Source organism: Anomaloglossus baeobatrachus, assembly GCF_048569485.1.
Source record: "Anomaloglossus baeobatrachus isolate aAnoBae1 chromosome 5 unlocalized genomic scaffold, aAnoBae1.hap1 SUPER_5_unloc_11, whole genome shotgun sequence".
NCBI classification, from domain to species: Eukaryota; Metazoa; Chordata; class Amphibia; order Anura; family Aromobatidae; genus Anomaloglossus; species Anomaloglossus baeobatrachus.
Genome location: NW_027441786.1, coordinates 615,433 through 631,186, shown reverse-complemented (window position 1 = coordinate 631,186; position 15,754 = coordinate 615,433). Strand labels below are relative to the sequence as shown.

General features: G+C 45.3%; 1 protein-coding gene across 1 annotated transcript in view; it reads right to left on the bottom strand.

Annotated features, from left to right (window-relative positions):
- The window catches only part of LOC142258790 (uncharacterized), an 89,258-nt gene that overhangs the window by 52,119 nt on the left and 21,385 nt on the right, over positions 1–15,754 (bottom strand). Inside the window, exon 4 of the mRNA XM_075331386.1 lies at positions 1,211–2,841. Within this exon, the coding sequence (XP_075187501.1) occupies positions 1,211–2,841 (1,631 nt within the window). The remainder of the gene's footprint in view (positions 1–1,210; positions 2,842–15,754) is intronic.

Sequence of the window (15,754 nt, the reverse complement as noted above, 5' to 3'; positions counted from 1 at the left end):
AAACTGGGCAATCTATTGAGATCTAACTCCATCTGACCATTTTCAGAAATTTCGCAATCATATGGTATTCATAGTAAAAACTTTTTTTTTTTATGTACTTCCAAATCAGGCATTTTGTTACCTCATTCAACTTACAAGACGAACCTCATAGGTCCCTCTATGATGATTACTTTTTGAATAATAGGGACTAATCTAAAGGTATATCTAGATACTACGCTGCCCTTCACCCCTCTTACGCTCCTCCCTCCTTCCCTTTTGTTGTAAAGTGAGAAAGGGACTTGGGGCAATCCTTTTCTGAATCTGCATGGTCCTTCTTCCAAATCAATAAGAAAGCATCTCAATTCATTAATCACCTGGAAGCTTCTCAATAGGTGGTATTTTACCCCCTACAGACTTAGCATAATATTTCCCCAATCTTATCCTATATGTTGGAGGTGTCAGGACGAGGTGGGTACTCTTCTCCATGTCTGGAGGTCCTTCACACACATTCGAGACTATTGATGCCATATCCATGGTCTGATTCAATCCATTCTACATACAGATTTTCCATGGTGTCCTGCCACACCTCTCATCTCTGGATCTTGATAAAATCCTGATGGAGGATGCTGTGATCATTTCACATGTGCATACGATAGGCACCTATGAGATTGCATCTAATTTGAAATCGGCTAAATCGTTTTCAATGCAGGAAATTATAAGTAAAATCCAAAACAATTGCATTATGGAACACATGATTGCTAGCCGTAAAGGCAGTCTGACCAAGTCTCAGTGGGCAAAGTGAATTCAGTACTCCAACTACTCCTGTGATTAATTTAGCGTTCTTTCTTTATTGTATCTTGATCGGTTGCTATATTCCATTGTGAGTTGTACTAGTACCTTCTAAATGGTTTTTTTTTACAGTTGTCAGGTTGTAGAAGAAAATAAGCAATTTCATGTGTATTCTTATCATGGTACCTTTTCTTCTTTCTTTTCCCTGGTCTTCACTTTTCTGCCTTTATGCTTTTTTATCCTCTCTTCTCATTCCCTTATCTACTTTTCCCTTTCCCTCTGTTATGGATAAAGTTGTTGTTAATGATATTGAAATGGTACTCGTTACGTTTAAGAGTCAAGACAGAATCTACTTCTTGTATTCAACATACAGTAGATACTATGTTATGTCTTGGTATACTTTTTGAAAATCAATAACGTTATAAAAATAATTCCCTCATTCTGAATTTGGCAAGGGTTTCTCCCTTGTGTGAATTATTTGGTGTTTAGCAAGACTTGATATATCTCCAAAATATTTCCCACATTCTGAACATGAAAAACGCTTCGCCCTTGTGTGAGTTCTCTGGTGTCTAACAAGATCTGATCCTCGGGTAAAAAATTTCCCACATTCTGTACATAAAAAAGGCTTCTCCCCTGTGTGAGTTCTCTGGTGTCTAACAAGATCTGATCCTCTTGTAAAACATTTCCCACATTCTGAACATGAATATAGCTTCTCCCCTGTGTGAACTCTCTGGTGTTTAACAAGATGTGATCTTTTGTTAAAACATTTCCCACATTCTGAACATGAATATGGCTTCTCCCCTGTGTGAGTTCTGTGGTGTCTAACAAGATGATATCTATTGTTAAAACATTTCCCACATTCTACACATAAAAAAGGCTTCTCCCCTGTGTGAGTTCTCTGGTGGCTAACAAGATGTGATTTCTTGGTAAAACATTTCCCACATTCTGCACATAAAAAAGGCTTCTCCCCTGTGTGAGTTCTCTGGTGGCTAACAAGATGTGATCTCTTGGTAAAACATTTCCCACATTCTGCACATAAAAAAGGCTTCTCCCCTGTGTGAGTTCTCTGGTGGCTAACAAGATTTGATCTATTGTTAAAACATTTTCCACATTCTGAACATGAATAATGCTTCTCCCCTGTGTGAGTTCTCTGGTGGCTAACAAGATGTGATCTATTGTTAAAACATTTCCCACATTCTGAACATGAATATGGCTTCTCCCCTGTGTGAGTTCTCTGGTGGCTAACAAGATTTGATCTATTGTGAAAACATTTCCCACATTCTGAACATGAATATGGAGTCTTCCCTGTGTGAACTCTCTGGTGTTTAACAAGATGTGATCTTTTGTTAAAGTATTTCCCACATTCTGCACATAAAAAAGACTTCTCCCCTGTGTGAGTTCTGTGGTGTCTAACAAGATGATATCTATTGTTAAAACATTTCCCACATTCTACACATAAAAAAGGCTTCTCCCCTGTGTGAGTTCTCTGGTGGCTAACAAGATTTGATCTATTGTTAAAACATTTCCCACATTCTGAACATGAATATGGCTTCTCCCCTGTGTGAGTTCTCTGGTGGCTAACAAGATGTGATCTATTGTTAAAACATTTCCCACATTCTGAACATGAATATGGCTTCTCCCCTGTGTGAGTTCTCTGGTGGCTAACAAGATTTGATCTATTGTTAAAACATTTCCCACATTCTGAACATGAAAAGGGTGTCTCCCCTGTGTGTGTTTGCTGGTAATTAACAGATTCTAAAGAAAATCTTTTCTCCCCTGTGTGAATTTTTTTATGGATTTTTTGATATTCTGAAGTTAAAAATGGATTCTTAACTGTATGAACACTCCGATTTTTAAAGCCTCTTTTGTGACTTTTAATTTTGTTAATAGTCTGTGATGAATCAGAAGGTAGGACTTGTTTAAAAGAAGCAGATGATAGATCTTTGCTGTGAAGGGATGATGGTATATCTGGAATGATGGCATTCACTTCAGTTATATTTTGTGTGATATCAAGGTCATCTGATTTAAACATTGAATATGTCAGTTGTGCCTCTAATCTCCTGGTACAATCATCTGCCAAAAAATATAAGAATAAAAATTATTTTTAATAATATATATATTTAAAAATAAAATTTATAAAATAGGGTGTAACACCATCAACAGCATCCCCTTACTATCCTGCCCCCTTTCCCATCAGTGGCTTCTATGTCCCCAGTCCATATTGCCATATCCCAGGGCCTGCGTACACCACACAGGTCTCCTGGGAGAGCGCAAGCATGTATTCTTAAAGGGTCAGCATGCCATAACCTGGAAGAGCATCTTAGGCTATGGCTGAGAGGCACTAGATATTTAAGGCACCCTCCCCCTATGGGAGGTGCCTGAGCAATGGGGTCTATCCTTTGAGACACTTGGCTAGTTGTCAGATCCCATTTCGTTTGCTGAGTCTTATGCTTGTCTCTGTATCCTAGTATCTGCTGTGCCATCTGTACCTGCTGCATCTATCTATAGCACCTGTGCCTACTGGACCTTCTGTATCTTCCAGTAGACCATGATGTTCAACCCTCTTTGTTCATTTTCCCTCCCATATATTGGAATAATAAGCCATCAAAAAAAATGTTTTGTAGGACAAAATTATACCAAACTGCTAGTTTGTGAGTGGAGAAATGGAGAGTTTCCACAATGGTTGTAGCTCAAAGACTCTTGATTATGAAGCGATATGGCTTCCTAATCCAATCCAACAAAATCCCAAAGCCAAATGTCCTCAATGCTTCTCAGGCTTGCAATGTACCCAAACACTGTTACTATCCACATGTTTGGCATTGCAAAAACACACACAAAAAATTACGGTTTCTGTATCTCGTGTATCTTTTTTTTTTAGATAAATGCAAAACAAAACAACCTCACATTACAGCTAAGATAAAGAAGAATATGCCACAGAAAAATAATTCAGAAACACTGGAATCAGATTAAGCATTACAAAGGTGTTATCATGTAAAGTGACAGATGTCAGACTGGAGAAATGGGGCCTGGATAGGAGCAGAAAACTGTCTGCAGTGGAAATCCATGAAATAAGAGAGTCTTTGGTACTAACTACTATAGAGGAAACTGTGACTATAGACAATAACACATCTACTAAAATGACCGCCCTCCACCCCGAAAGCCTTCACAGTCAGTGATTTAGTAACTAAAGGTGACACATCTGGAGTAATTACAGTATGTGGCTCGGGGGCTCTCGGCAATCCAAACTATTGTAGGGGCCAATATTTTCTCACATGAGTTTCTAGAAGAAATATTAGACATTTATTTTCTGCCTCTCGGACTCCACAATGGACGGCTCCAGAACAAGTTCTTATATAATGGATGTGACGACATGGACTCTCATGGGTTAAAGTACAGACTTTGCAGACCTCAGCCAGCTTCCTAAATCCGGTGCTATTTCTTTCTTGGTGGGTGCCCGCCGAAAGCGGGGTGCTGCTGGATTGGAGTAAGTGGCCCTGGAAGCTCTGAGGCAAGGACATTCCCTGGTGTGACCCAGTTACATTTTTGTGTTTTGCTGGTTATGCGTTATGTGCCGTTAATATTTTGGGGATCCAATAAAGTCTAATTATTGTGGTTCCCTCACCCTGTGTTATCTGAGTAGTGTTCCGCCCACGGTTAAGGAGGTCGTGCGTTCAGTTGGGATGAGCCCTGAGCAACGCTGTCTTTCTAAAGGCGGTTGGCTCAGTGTATCTCCACAATTGGTGGCAGCAATGGGATACTACTCAGCCTGGTTTACCCAGGAGAGCTGCAGAGGACTGGTGTCCGCGGACACCGTCCAGGGCTCAACAACCAGGGAGACACATAAGCATACCCAGCAGGCCATAGGGGAGGCATTCAGGTTTCAGATGCTGCCATGTCCAACCCCACCAGCTCAGCCATGGGACAAGGACCAGAGAGGAGTTTCGACCACAGCAGTAAATGGATGCTACAGGATCTGTGCCAGAGGCGAAAGATTATCTACTGGAACGCTGAGACTCGGTCGGACTTGATCCAGAAATTAGTCCGTTGGGATGCCCAGAATGATGCAGAGGATGATGAGGATCCTGCCGATATTGACCCAGAGGATTTAAACTATGTGCCACATCATGGATCTAGTGACAATCGGGAATCAACTTTGTCCAAAATGGCCCAAGCCACAGCGTTGTTGGATGTGTTTGGGCCTAGATCCTCAAGAGAAGAGAGGGCTTGGGTTCTGGAATATGTTTATGGGATTCCAGCTGCTGTACTGCTAGCACCAGCCGCTCGAGAAGGATGGTCCCGCTACCCAGCAGAAGCTGCACCGAAACAAAGGTCTACAAACAGGGCCTGTGACTTGCCCAATCTATGGCGCTGTTATACATGTGGGCACCATGGACATATCGATAAAGATTGTCTCCAAATCAGAGGCCGCATGCTTGGAGCCCATCTGCCAGCTCAGCCAGTCAAGAGCCAGGGACTACGAGACACTGGTTCCTCCATTACCCTGGTAAGCCCAGTTATTGTTTCCCCAGAAGACCCTTTACCAGATTCCCAATTATCCATCTCCCTGGCTGAGGGCCAGTGCTCAGACATCCCTCTGGCATGTGTGCAGTTGGACCTAAGGACCGACCAGGGAGAGGTCGAGGTGGAGCTTGTGGATAGCCTCCCCACATCTGGTATTTTGGGGACCAACCAGGAAGTGATCAAAGTGGGGATTGTGAACAGCCTCTCCATACCGGTCATTGTGGAGACTGACCAGAGCAAGGCTGATGTGGAGCTTATGAACAGCATCACCACCCGTTATTTTGGGAACTAACCAGGAAGCGATCGATGTGGGACTTGTGAACAGTCTCCCTATACCTGCCATTGTGGAGGCTGACCAGAGCAAGGCTGATGTGGTGTCTAGATTGTACGTGGAGCCTATGGACACCGTCCCCACACCAGTTACTTTGGGGTCTGACCAGGAAGAGGTCCATATGGAGTTTATGGACAGCCTCCCCACACCTGTTGTTTCGGGGACTAGCCAGGATGAAGTTGAAGTGGGGTTCATAGATGGCCCCACCAAGCCTGTTGTTTCGGATACCACTCAGAGGGAAGTGAAAGTGGGGCTTGGGGATTACCTGCTCACACCAGTCATTTTGGAGAAGGACCTAGGACAAGGACTATCCAGTCAGTTTGAAGCAGCCATCACCCACTTCCAAGCCAAGCAGGACCCTGATGTGGATCTTTAACATCTTTTCCAAGGATAATTCACATTCCCAGTCTCCAGTATCCACTTCTGAGCCAAGAACCGTGAGTAAGCCTAACCACACTGTGGCTATTGACTGGGGGAAGATTGATAGTAAGAAATGTATGCAAGCCCAACTCATGGACCCCACCTTAGTGCTTGTCCGCAATATGGCTGCTCAACTTGGGGGAGGTAATCAGGGGGAGGTGTATAGATGCGAGCCTCTGATGCTGACCTCACCATTAAAAAGGACAATGCCGTCAAGAGGAGAAGGATGATCGGAAGCCTATCATGTCTGGCTAATATTAAGAAGGGGGAGGAATGTGACGACATGGACTCTCATTGGTTAAAGTTTCTTAACATTCAGCCAGACGTATTGTTCTTTGGTGTATTAACTCATGTTTGCTTAGCTATTGTTTCTCCACACCCTTCCAGTAATCATTGTAATGTAGTTGTGTATTGCTAATGTAATTACCTTAGTAGCCATTGTCTAATCAGTGACTTGCCGACTCCATGTAGATATACTGACTCTTTCTATGCACATCATTTAAATGAACATTATCCATGCAGCTTGAAATTAATCTAATGGGAGAAGCAATCTTGTCCAACCAATCCGATGAGGACGCAGTGTATCCTAAGGGAAGGTTATGGCTATAAAAGGGATTTCTTTAAGTCATCATGTGGTTGTTGTTGATGGATGCTGATGGATCCAGTCTAAGCTCTTAGGAGCTGGCTAGAGGATCAGGATACCTTGTGGCTTCAATCTAGGGACTCTGGTTCCGATTGGAGACCATATCCACAGTCTAGGGATTTCGACTCCGGCTGCCAGGATTATATCATCAAACCAAGGACTACTTAAGGAACTAACCCAGGATGGGACAATTTGGTCACCTGGCTACAGACTTTGCAGACCTCAGCCAGCTTCCTAAATCCGGTGCTATTTCTTTCTCGGTGGGTGCCCGCCGAAAGCGGGGTGCTGCTGGATTGGAGTAAGTGGCCCTGGAAGCTCTGAGGCAAGGACATTCTAATCCCTGGTGAGCCAGCGGAAGGGTGAGACCCTGTTGCCTGTTACAGTTTTGTGTTTTGCTGGTTATGTGCCGTTAATTATTTGGGGTCCAATAAAGTCTAATTATTGTGGTTCCCTCACCCTGTGTTGTCTGAGTAGTGTTCCGCCCACGGTTAAGGAGGTCGGCGTTCAGTTGGGATGAGCCCTGAGCCACGCTGTCTTTCTAAAAGGCGGCTGCTTCAGTGGACAAGAGCACCCACTGAGCCCCGTGTCTCCACAATGGACATTTGTAGAATTCAGAGAAAATATCTTTCAGGCTCTTGAAGGTAAAAATATCAGAACTTTATGTGTTTATTATTTTCCCTTTTTTTTCTAATTACATTTTGGAAATAATGTGGGTGGGCTGCCCGGCCTCCATGTACCTACTGTGGGATAAGTCTAACCTCTCTCATATGTTAGTTACCTTGTGCCAAACTTTGGATATAAATGCCCCTATCAGCACATTCATCAGAAGGGAGAGAAGGAAGATCCATCAATAAGAGGCCAAGATTCTAGGAAGATGGATTCATTGCTCTGAGTGGAGTGGAAGAAACCATAAGAATCTTGAAGTTATGATACTTATTAATGAAGAATAAAGATAAAATAAATGATGTTACAAAGCAAGCTTTCCAGACTACTTAGGTCTCTTCATTAGAGTTGAGCCACCCCCTCTGGAGTTTGAGTTCGGTTCGGTTCGACGAACCCCATTGAAAACAATGGCAGACAAACACATAAAAACACATTATACATATACACATACAGTGAATAAACATTGGCATTACACTTACAGGTCCCAGCAACGCGTCCTGCACTCTATCTCCCGCCGCTTTTCCTTCCGATAAATCGCTGCGTCCTCCCAGTAACCAGCACTGATGATAGGACCTTCTGTGACATCATAGCAATAGCATGTGACCAATCACGTGTCTATTATCTCATTGGCTACAGACTGGTCACATGGCTAAACGTCATGCTAGGTCCTGTCAGTACATTTCTCCAGTACGCGGTGATCAATCCAGCATCTCCGTGTACCGGCGAAATGCTCTGGCACATGGTCTGCTTCCCCGTTCCTGCATGTGGGCGCTCTTTACAGAGTCAGCCCACATGCAGGGACTGGCTGCCATAGCCGGTAAATAGCGGCACAGGGAATCACGTGATCGGAGATTGCCGTTGCTATAGTAACGGTGGCAGCGGTGACGTCACCGCTTACAGCCCGCAGCCTCTTCTCACTCACTGAGTGATTAGACTGCAAGGAGCAGCAGCGTTCTTCCTCCCATGCTGTGCTGTCTGATGTAGCAGAGCTGCATGGGTTGAAGGAGAAAGAAGACAGAAGACCATGGATCGTGGAGGGATGAGAGAGAGTAATAAACATGGAGTCTCTAAGTGTGTCTGTGTATTAATTTCTATTTAAGTATTTTTTTCTCTGTGTGGTGTCTTTTTTTTTTAACCCTTTATTGGAGATTCTTAATGGTCGGGTCAAACTTGCCTTACATTAAGAATCTCTGGCTGAATACTAGCTAGTAAAGCAAAGCTAGTATTGACCCATTATTACCCAGCAAGCCACCCGGCTTCAGGGCTGCTGGAAGAGTTGGATAGAGCGCCAGATGATGGCGCTTCTATGAAAGCGCCATTTTCTGGGGCGGCTGCGGACTGCAATTCGCAGCAGAGGGGCCCAGAAAGCTCGGGCCAACCTGTGCTGTAGATTCCAATCCCCAGCTGCCTAGTTGTACCTGGCTGGACACAAAAATGGGGCGAAGGACATGTCGATTTTTTTTTTTAATTATTTCATGAAATTTATGAAATAATTAAAAAGAGAGCTTCCCTATTTTTTAGTTCCCAGCCGGGAACAATAGGCAGCTAGGCAGCTAGGGGTTGGGGGCCGTACCTGCCTGCTGTACCTGGCTAGCATACAAAATTATGGCAAAGCCCGCGTAATTTTTTTTGGTGGGCAAAAAACTCCTGCTTACAGTCCTGGATGGAGTATGCCAAGTCTTGTAGTTCTGCAGCTGCTGTCTGCTCTCCTGCATACACTAGTGACTGGAGCATGCTGAGCCTTGTAGTTCTGCAGCTGCTGTGTGCTCTCCTCCATACAGACAGGCATCAGACAGCAGCTGCAGAACTACAAGGCTCAGCATACTCCATCCAGGACTGTATGCAGGAGTTTTTTTGCCCCCCCCCAAAAAAAAATTACGTGGGCTTCACCATGTTTTTGTATGCTAGCCAGGTACAGCAGGCTGCCCCCAACCCCCAGCTGCCTATTTGTACCCGGCTGAGAACCACAAATATAGGGAACCCCTTTTTTTTAATTATTTCATGAATTTCATGAAATAATTAAATAAAAAAAAATGACATGGGCTTCGCCCAATTTTTGTGTCCAGCCAGGTACAACTAGGCAGCTGGTAATTGGAATCCGCAGGTCAGGGTGCCCAAGCTTTCTGGGCACCCCTTCTGCGAATTGTGGTCCGCAGCCGCCCCAGAAAATGGCGCTTTCATAGAAGCGCCATCTTCTGGCGCTGTATCCAACTCTTCCAGCTGCCCTGGTGATGGGTGGCTTGCTGGGTAATAATGGGGTTAGGGCTAGCTGTATATTATCAACTGGCCCTAAGCGGGAAATTCATGGTGTCATGCCAATATTAGACATGGCCACCATGAACTTCTAGTACAGATAGAAAAAAAAACAAAAAAACAACACAAACACACAGAAAAATATTTTAATTAGAAATAAAACACAACACCATTAGTGACTCCATCTTTATTGAAATAACCCCCCTCCGCAGTAATCCTGGGTCAAGGGTCCCGCGCCGTCCAATATCATCTGATTAGTTTTCTGGAAGGCAAAGCGATCAGATGATGTGTCAGGTTCAAGGGCCTGAATCACATGATACAGCAGCTGATTGTATAAACGGCTGTTATACAATCAGTTGATGCATCAGTGCAAATAAAACAAAACAAAACATCAGCTGATAGTTTAACCGGCCGGGCCGTAAAAAGCCGGCCTCACCGCTCGACTTATAGTGTCAGCTGATTCCGTCAGGAAAGAAAGAGAAAGAGAAAGAGAAAATAGAGAGAGAAGAGAGAGAGAGAGGCAGAGCTGGGCCGATTCCCCTTATGGCTCAGTATACACAAGAGGGCGCTATCGCACCAGGCGCACATACAGAACAGCAACCCCAGCTCCTACCATCACAAATCCCTGCTGAGCCAGAGCCCAGAGAAAGCCAGGAACCCCGGCAGCCAGTCCAGCCAAAGTCAGCAACACACCCTGACAAAAGCCCAAATAAAAGAGATCTCAGAGAGCTGCAAGATGCAATACATAGAGGACTGGAAGAGTGAATTAGAGAACTCACCATCTACCGGTCACTACACTCTGGCCTCATATCTGGAAAGGTTACGCCACCCCAAAGATAGGCAGACCCTAAGCTTGTACAGACTGAGTGCCCACTGCCTAGAGGTGAAAACAGGGCGGCACCGACAGACATACAAGCCGCGGGAGAACAGACTGTGCCAGCACTGCCAGCAGGGGGCTCTGGAGGACAAGGTGCACTTCCTGTTGCACTGTGACAAATACTCAGCAGTGAGGGCCTCCCACTTCCAGAAACTTACCACTCATACCCCGGAATTTCCATCCATGGACAAGGAGATGAAACTCTGCATCCTACTGGGGGAAGAGGAATCAATGGTGGAGATCGCCGCCCAATATGTCATCACATGTCATAAGCTGAGGGGAAGAAGAGAAAAGAAAAAAAAAGAGAAAAGAAAAAAAAAGAGAAAAGAAAAAAAAGAGAAAAGAAAAAAAAAGAGAAAAGAAAAAAAAAGAGAAAAGAAAAAAAAAGAGGGAAGAGGGAAGAGGGAAGAGGGGAGAGGGGAGAGGGGAGAGGGGAGAGGGGAGAGGGGAGAGGGGAGAGAGAGAGAGAGAGAGAGAGAGAGAGAGAAACAAACAGAGAAACAAACAGAGAAACAAACAGAGAAACAAACAGAGAAACAAACAGAGAAACAAACAGAGAAAGGAGAGGGAGAGAGAAGAGAGAGAGGAGAGAGCAATGCAGCCTCGTTCCGTGAACTGCTCTGATTTTAGAGGTGTGTCCCGTGGCTCACAGCTGATGTCCGGCTCCTCCTCTCAGTGCATAATTAAATTATAATTAGAAATAAATAATAATTATAATTTAAAATTAAAAATAAAATTAAATTCTTTACCGGGACGGTCGGGACTTTAACTCGTGAACTAATGCTTCTTAGGCGAGAGCTCTAACCATTGAGCCACTGGCTCTAATGAGAAACATAGGCAGATTTGGTAATCTTGACATCTGCATTGCAGACTGAAGTCTCCGCTGACAGCGCGATTCACTTCAGGTGCTACGTTGAGAGGAGACAGCGATCGTGTTCTACGGTGCTCCCTGTCATCTTCATGTAGCAGAGCTGACAGTGTTGTGTGGATTACTTCGGACCTGGATTGTTGTTTGGGGATTAATAAAGAGGTAAATGAGGGTTTTTTTTGTCTTATTCCAAATAAAGGATTTTTCGCTGTTTGTTTCTTTACTTTCACTTACAGTTTAATCATGGAAGGTGTCTCGGGGAGACGCCGGCCATGATTAACCCAGTTATTACACCGATTGCCACCGCACCAGGGCAATTCGCGATGTGCTGGGTAGAGTCCCGGGACTGCCGCGTCTAATGGATGCGGCAATTCCGGGCGGCTGCTGGCTGATATTGTTAGGGTGGTGTGCTCCCCATAACGTGGCGCTCCCCATCCTGACAATACCAGCCTCCAGCCGTGTGGCTTTATCCTGGCTGGTATCAAATATGGGGGGGGAAACCGCATTTTTTTTTATTATTTATTTATTTTACTGCACGATATAGGCCCGCCCGCCAGCGGCTGTGATTGGTTGCAGTGAGACAGCTGTCACTCTTCGTGGGGGCATGTCTGACTGCAACCAATCATGTGCGCGGGTGGGCGGGGAAAGCACAGAATAACTGATTGAATAATGAAGCGGCAGCCATTTTCAAAAGAGGAAAAGACATCGCAGATTTGTGACAGCCGTGCAGCGAGGCGCCCGTGATCGGTAGTAGGAAAGGAGAGGGATTGTGCTGGGGACGCAGGACGCATGCAGATACGCAACGTGCGCACATACTTACTGTGAAAAGCCAAGCTTTTGGTGATCGAACCGTTCTCGAACTGCCGAACTTTTAGCAAATCGTTCGAGTTCGTTGAATGACTCGAACACCACCCAAAATCACTCTAACATGAAATTGGCGAACGTTCGACTCGAACATCACTCATCTCTACTCTTCAATCAACTACAAGATTATTACTTTGTTTCTCCCCCTGAGAGCAATCATTTTTCAACTGGTGAACTTGGCACCAAACTAAGAATCTAGGAGGTCACCAGCATCATCACCACAATGTTGTAGAAAAAGACATGGCCGAACATCCAAAAATCATAAGTTGATCTAAAGCCGCTGGGCAAAATTTAAATACCTGAACATGAGGTTCTTGGTTTAACATTCTGATCAGACTGTATGAAGCCCACTGCCACGTCACGGCGAAGCTGTGCATTTCCGCTGCTACAGTTATTGGCTCACAGTGCCGCATAGATGATGGACCCACTCAGAGGTTCGCCGTGACGTAGCAATGGGCTTCATACAGCCTGATCAGAATGTTAAACTAAGAACCTCATGTTCAGGTATTTAATTTTTGCCTAGATCAAAGTATGATTTTGGGATGTGCGATTCATGTCTTTTTCTCCGTGTGCTATTTCGCATTCTATTCCCCTCTGCTTTTTAATTGAATCAGCACTCCTCCCATTTGGCACAGGCATTTTTAATTAGCAGGAGACTGCAAGAGGGGTCTGCCTTTCTTGCTTCCAGTTCACACACTGGGAGCTTGTGGAAGGGGAGTGTACAGCTCCTTTCACAGTGTGCTGGTGCTGTGTGGTGGTTATTATTATGGCGGCTTTCTGTAGGTGGGGCAGTGGGACTTGGAGCCATGGGGGCTCTGCCTTGCAGCATGGTGCTGTGGGGCACCAGGTCACCTGCTCTGCTGGTGCATTGTCGCTGCTGCAGTGATTGGTGCACGGCGCTGCACCTTAAGGCATAGATGACGGACCCACTCAAGAAGTTCGCCGTGATTTGGCAGTGGACTTCATACAATCTGATCAGAATGTTAAACCAACAACCTCATGTTCAGGTATTTAATTTTTGACTAGCGGCTTTAGATCAAAGTATGATTTTGGGATGTTCATTTTATGTATTTTTCTCCAAGTGTGCTACTCACCAGCATCATTACCCTCCGCTTTCTATTAGGGGTCCACCATACAGATGAGAATTTTCTTACCATGATTTTCTAAGTTGTCTGTACATTCTACGTACATTTGGCTGTCATTTGGCTTTGTAGATTAGAGATCTGGGCAGCTAAGGGTCAATGTAGAGCCCCTGAAGCCATCAGGGAGCTACAAGGTACTGCATCCCCGACGGGATGCAGGGCCTACCCCCTAGGGACCTAGAAGACCAGTGCCAGTAACAAACAAACAAACTCCAGGTAATCCCAGTTTTCCCCAACATTCCCCCATAGAATGGTACAAGGCTAGGGTGGGACCAATGGATGGCCGCCTAGAGGTGGAGCCAGTCCAGTCCACTAGTTGACCAGGTAAGAGGGGCAGACGGTGGACAGTCAGAGTGAGAGAGAGACTGAGAGGAGACGGTGGAAGGGAGCAGACGCACTGACCAGGAGTGAACAGTAACCTGAGGGCCCAGTCGGTTAGTTGCTGGTGTATGGTGGAGTACTTCTGGAACTATGCACCAACGGGGTACAGGACCCTAGGTCAGGCAGAAGCTCCAGGCTGGCCTGATAACACCTGCACAGTGAGGGGACCATCAAGGACCTCACTGACTTTGACGTCTGGGGCACAGTAGCAAAGAGAGAACCGGGGACAGGACCAGAGACTCCAACCCTACAGGGTTCATGCTACCGTCATACAGACTGCATTGGAAGACCACCAGAAGGGGACCCCAAGCTGCTCTACGCCACGGGAACCCACCAACCAGAGACAGGTGCAGGGGATGAAGCCTCCAGATTACTAAACTGGCACGGGGAATAAGGGAACTTGAAGGTGAAACGAGCCGGCCTCGGGTGACCAGTTACCACCAGAAAGTGAGTAAAGAACCAGTTGCACTGAACCCTTGTGTGGACTACCTTCTTTCGACACCCATCACATCACCTACCCTCTGGGGCCCGGCCCTGCTTGCGGAGGGCCTAACATCCAGGCTGCTATTAATACCAGCCCCAGTAGTGGGCATTGTGCAGCGGCGGCTCCATCTACATAGCCACAACACCACAAGTGGTGTCACGTGTGAGAATTATTCAAATCCCCTGTAAATATTCCCCATTTCAAAAAGCACACCGGGCACGGGACAGAGCAACGGCCACCAGAGTGACATTCCCCAGTTATACACTATACCTCATAACCCTGGGCGGCACAGCTTTTTCCTGGCGTCACGAACAGGATTGAACTAGACCTGATTATACCGGGTGACGTGTGCCTTAAAGACTGTGCTTTATGGACTGTGCTTTACTACTTGTAAAACCGCCGCCATTTTGAGTGTAAAAAGTGACTGTGCCACAGCAGTGGAAAATGTGTGAAAAGATACCTCGCCGAGGACTGTAAGCGCGGGCGGAAGGGGGCAGTAACCGGACCCGGAAGTTCCTGAGGTGCTCCAGTCGCGCGAGAGAGTGGTAAGAAACACCAAGGGGGACTGAAAAGATGCAGGCGCCTGATAGCGGGAATGCAGCGGGACCTGCTCTGGTAGCGCAAGCGGCAGTACCCAGAGTCGAAGCGGTGGCACCAATTATGCCGATTACCCTGCCATATGTCCCAGGAGCGAAGTGGCTGCCCCAGTATGACGGTAAATCGGATGCCTTACCCGGGTTTAAAAAGAAAATATGTACCATATTGGATATGTATGTGATGACTGGCAAACAACAAGCGTCTGTTGTGCTGGGACAGTTAACGGGTGCAGCAGAGCTGGAAGTAGAGTCCTGGTGAGATGTGGATCGGGAATCCGTGACTACCATTTTTGACAAGTTAAAAGTTGCTTTTGAGACCCGTACGGAGGCAGAGCTGAGAATGGGATTTTACAACTGCAGGTAGAGACCCCAGGATAGCATCAGAGACTATGCTTTGTGATTACAATCAGCGCTACGGACCTTGAAACATGTAGACTCCATTAGTGATCAAGACGGGAACAAAATGATGGTTGAACAGTTCCTGCAGGGGTTACAATCATATATAACAAGGAATGGGACACTAGGGCCTATCATGATTCATTTATCCATCATCACTAAACCCCATAATGTACAATATGAAAAGACAGGAGAAATGGGGGTCCATTAGTGAGGCCACAAACAGGCCAAAATAAAACAAAATAAATCAACCTCTTTAAATATCCAGTAAAGCTTTTATTATCAAAAATGTTACAGCCAAAAGAGAAATAGATTAAATTTTTTAGATACAAAATATGTATTAGACATCAAGTTAAAACCGGAAAAGACCGAATTCCAGTCACACCGAACAATTAAAGGATGGGATAGTATGGAGATGCGATCAAAGAACACTGTCAGAGCTCTAACAATGATTGATCTGCAAAATAGTAAATATCCTGAAAAACCTTTCAGCGAAATGGTCAAAAATCGCTGACAAAAATGACATACTGAAGGTCAAAATTCGTAA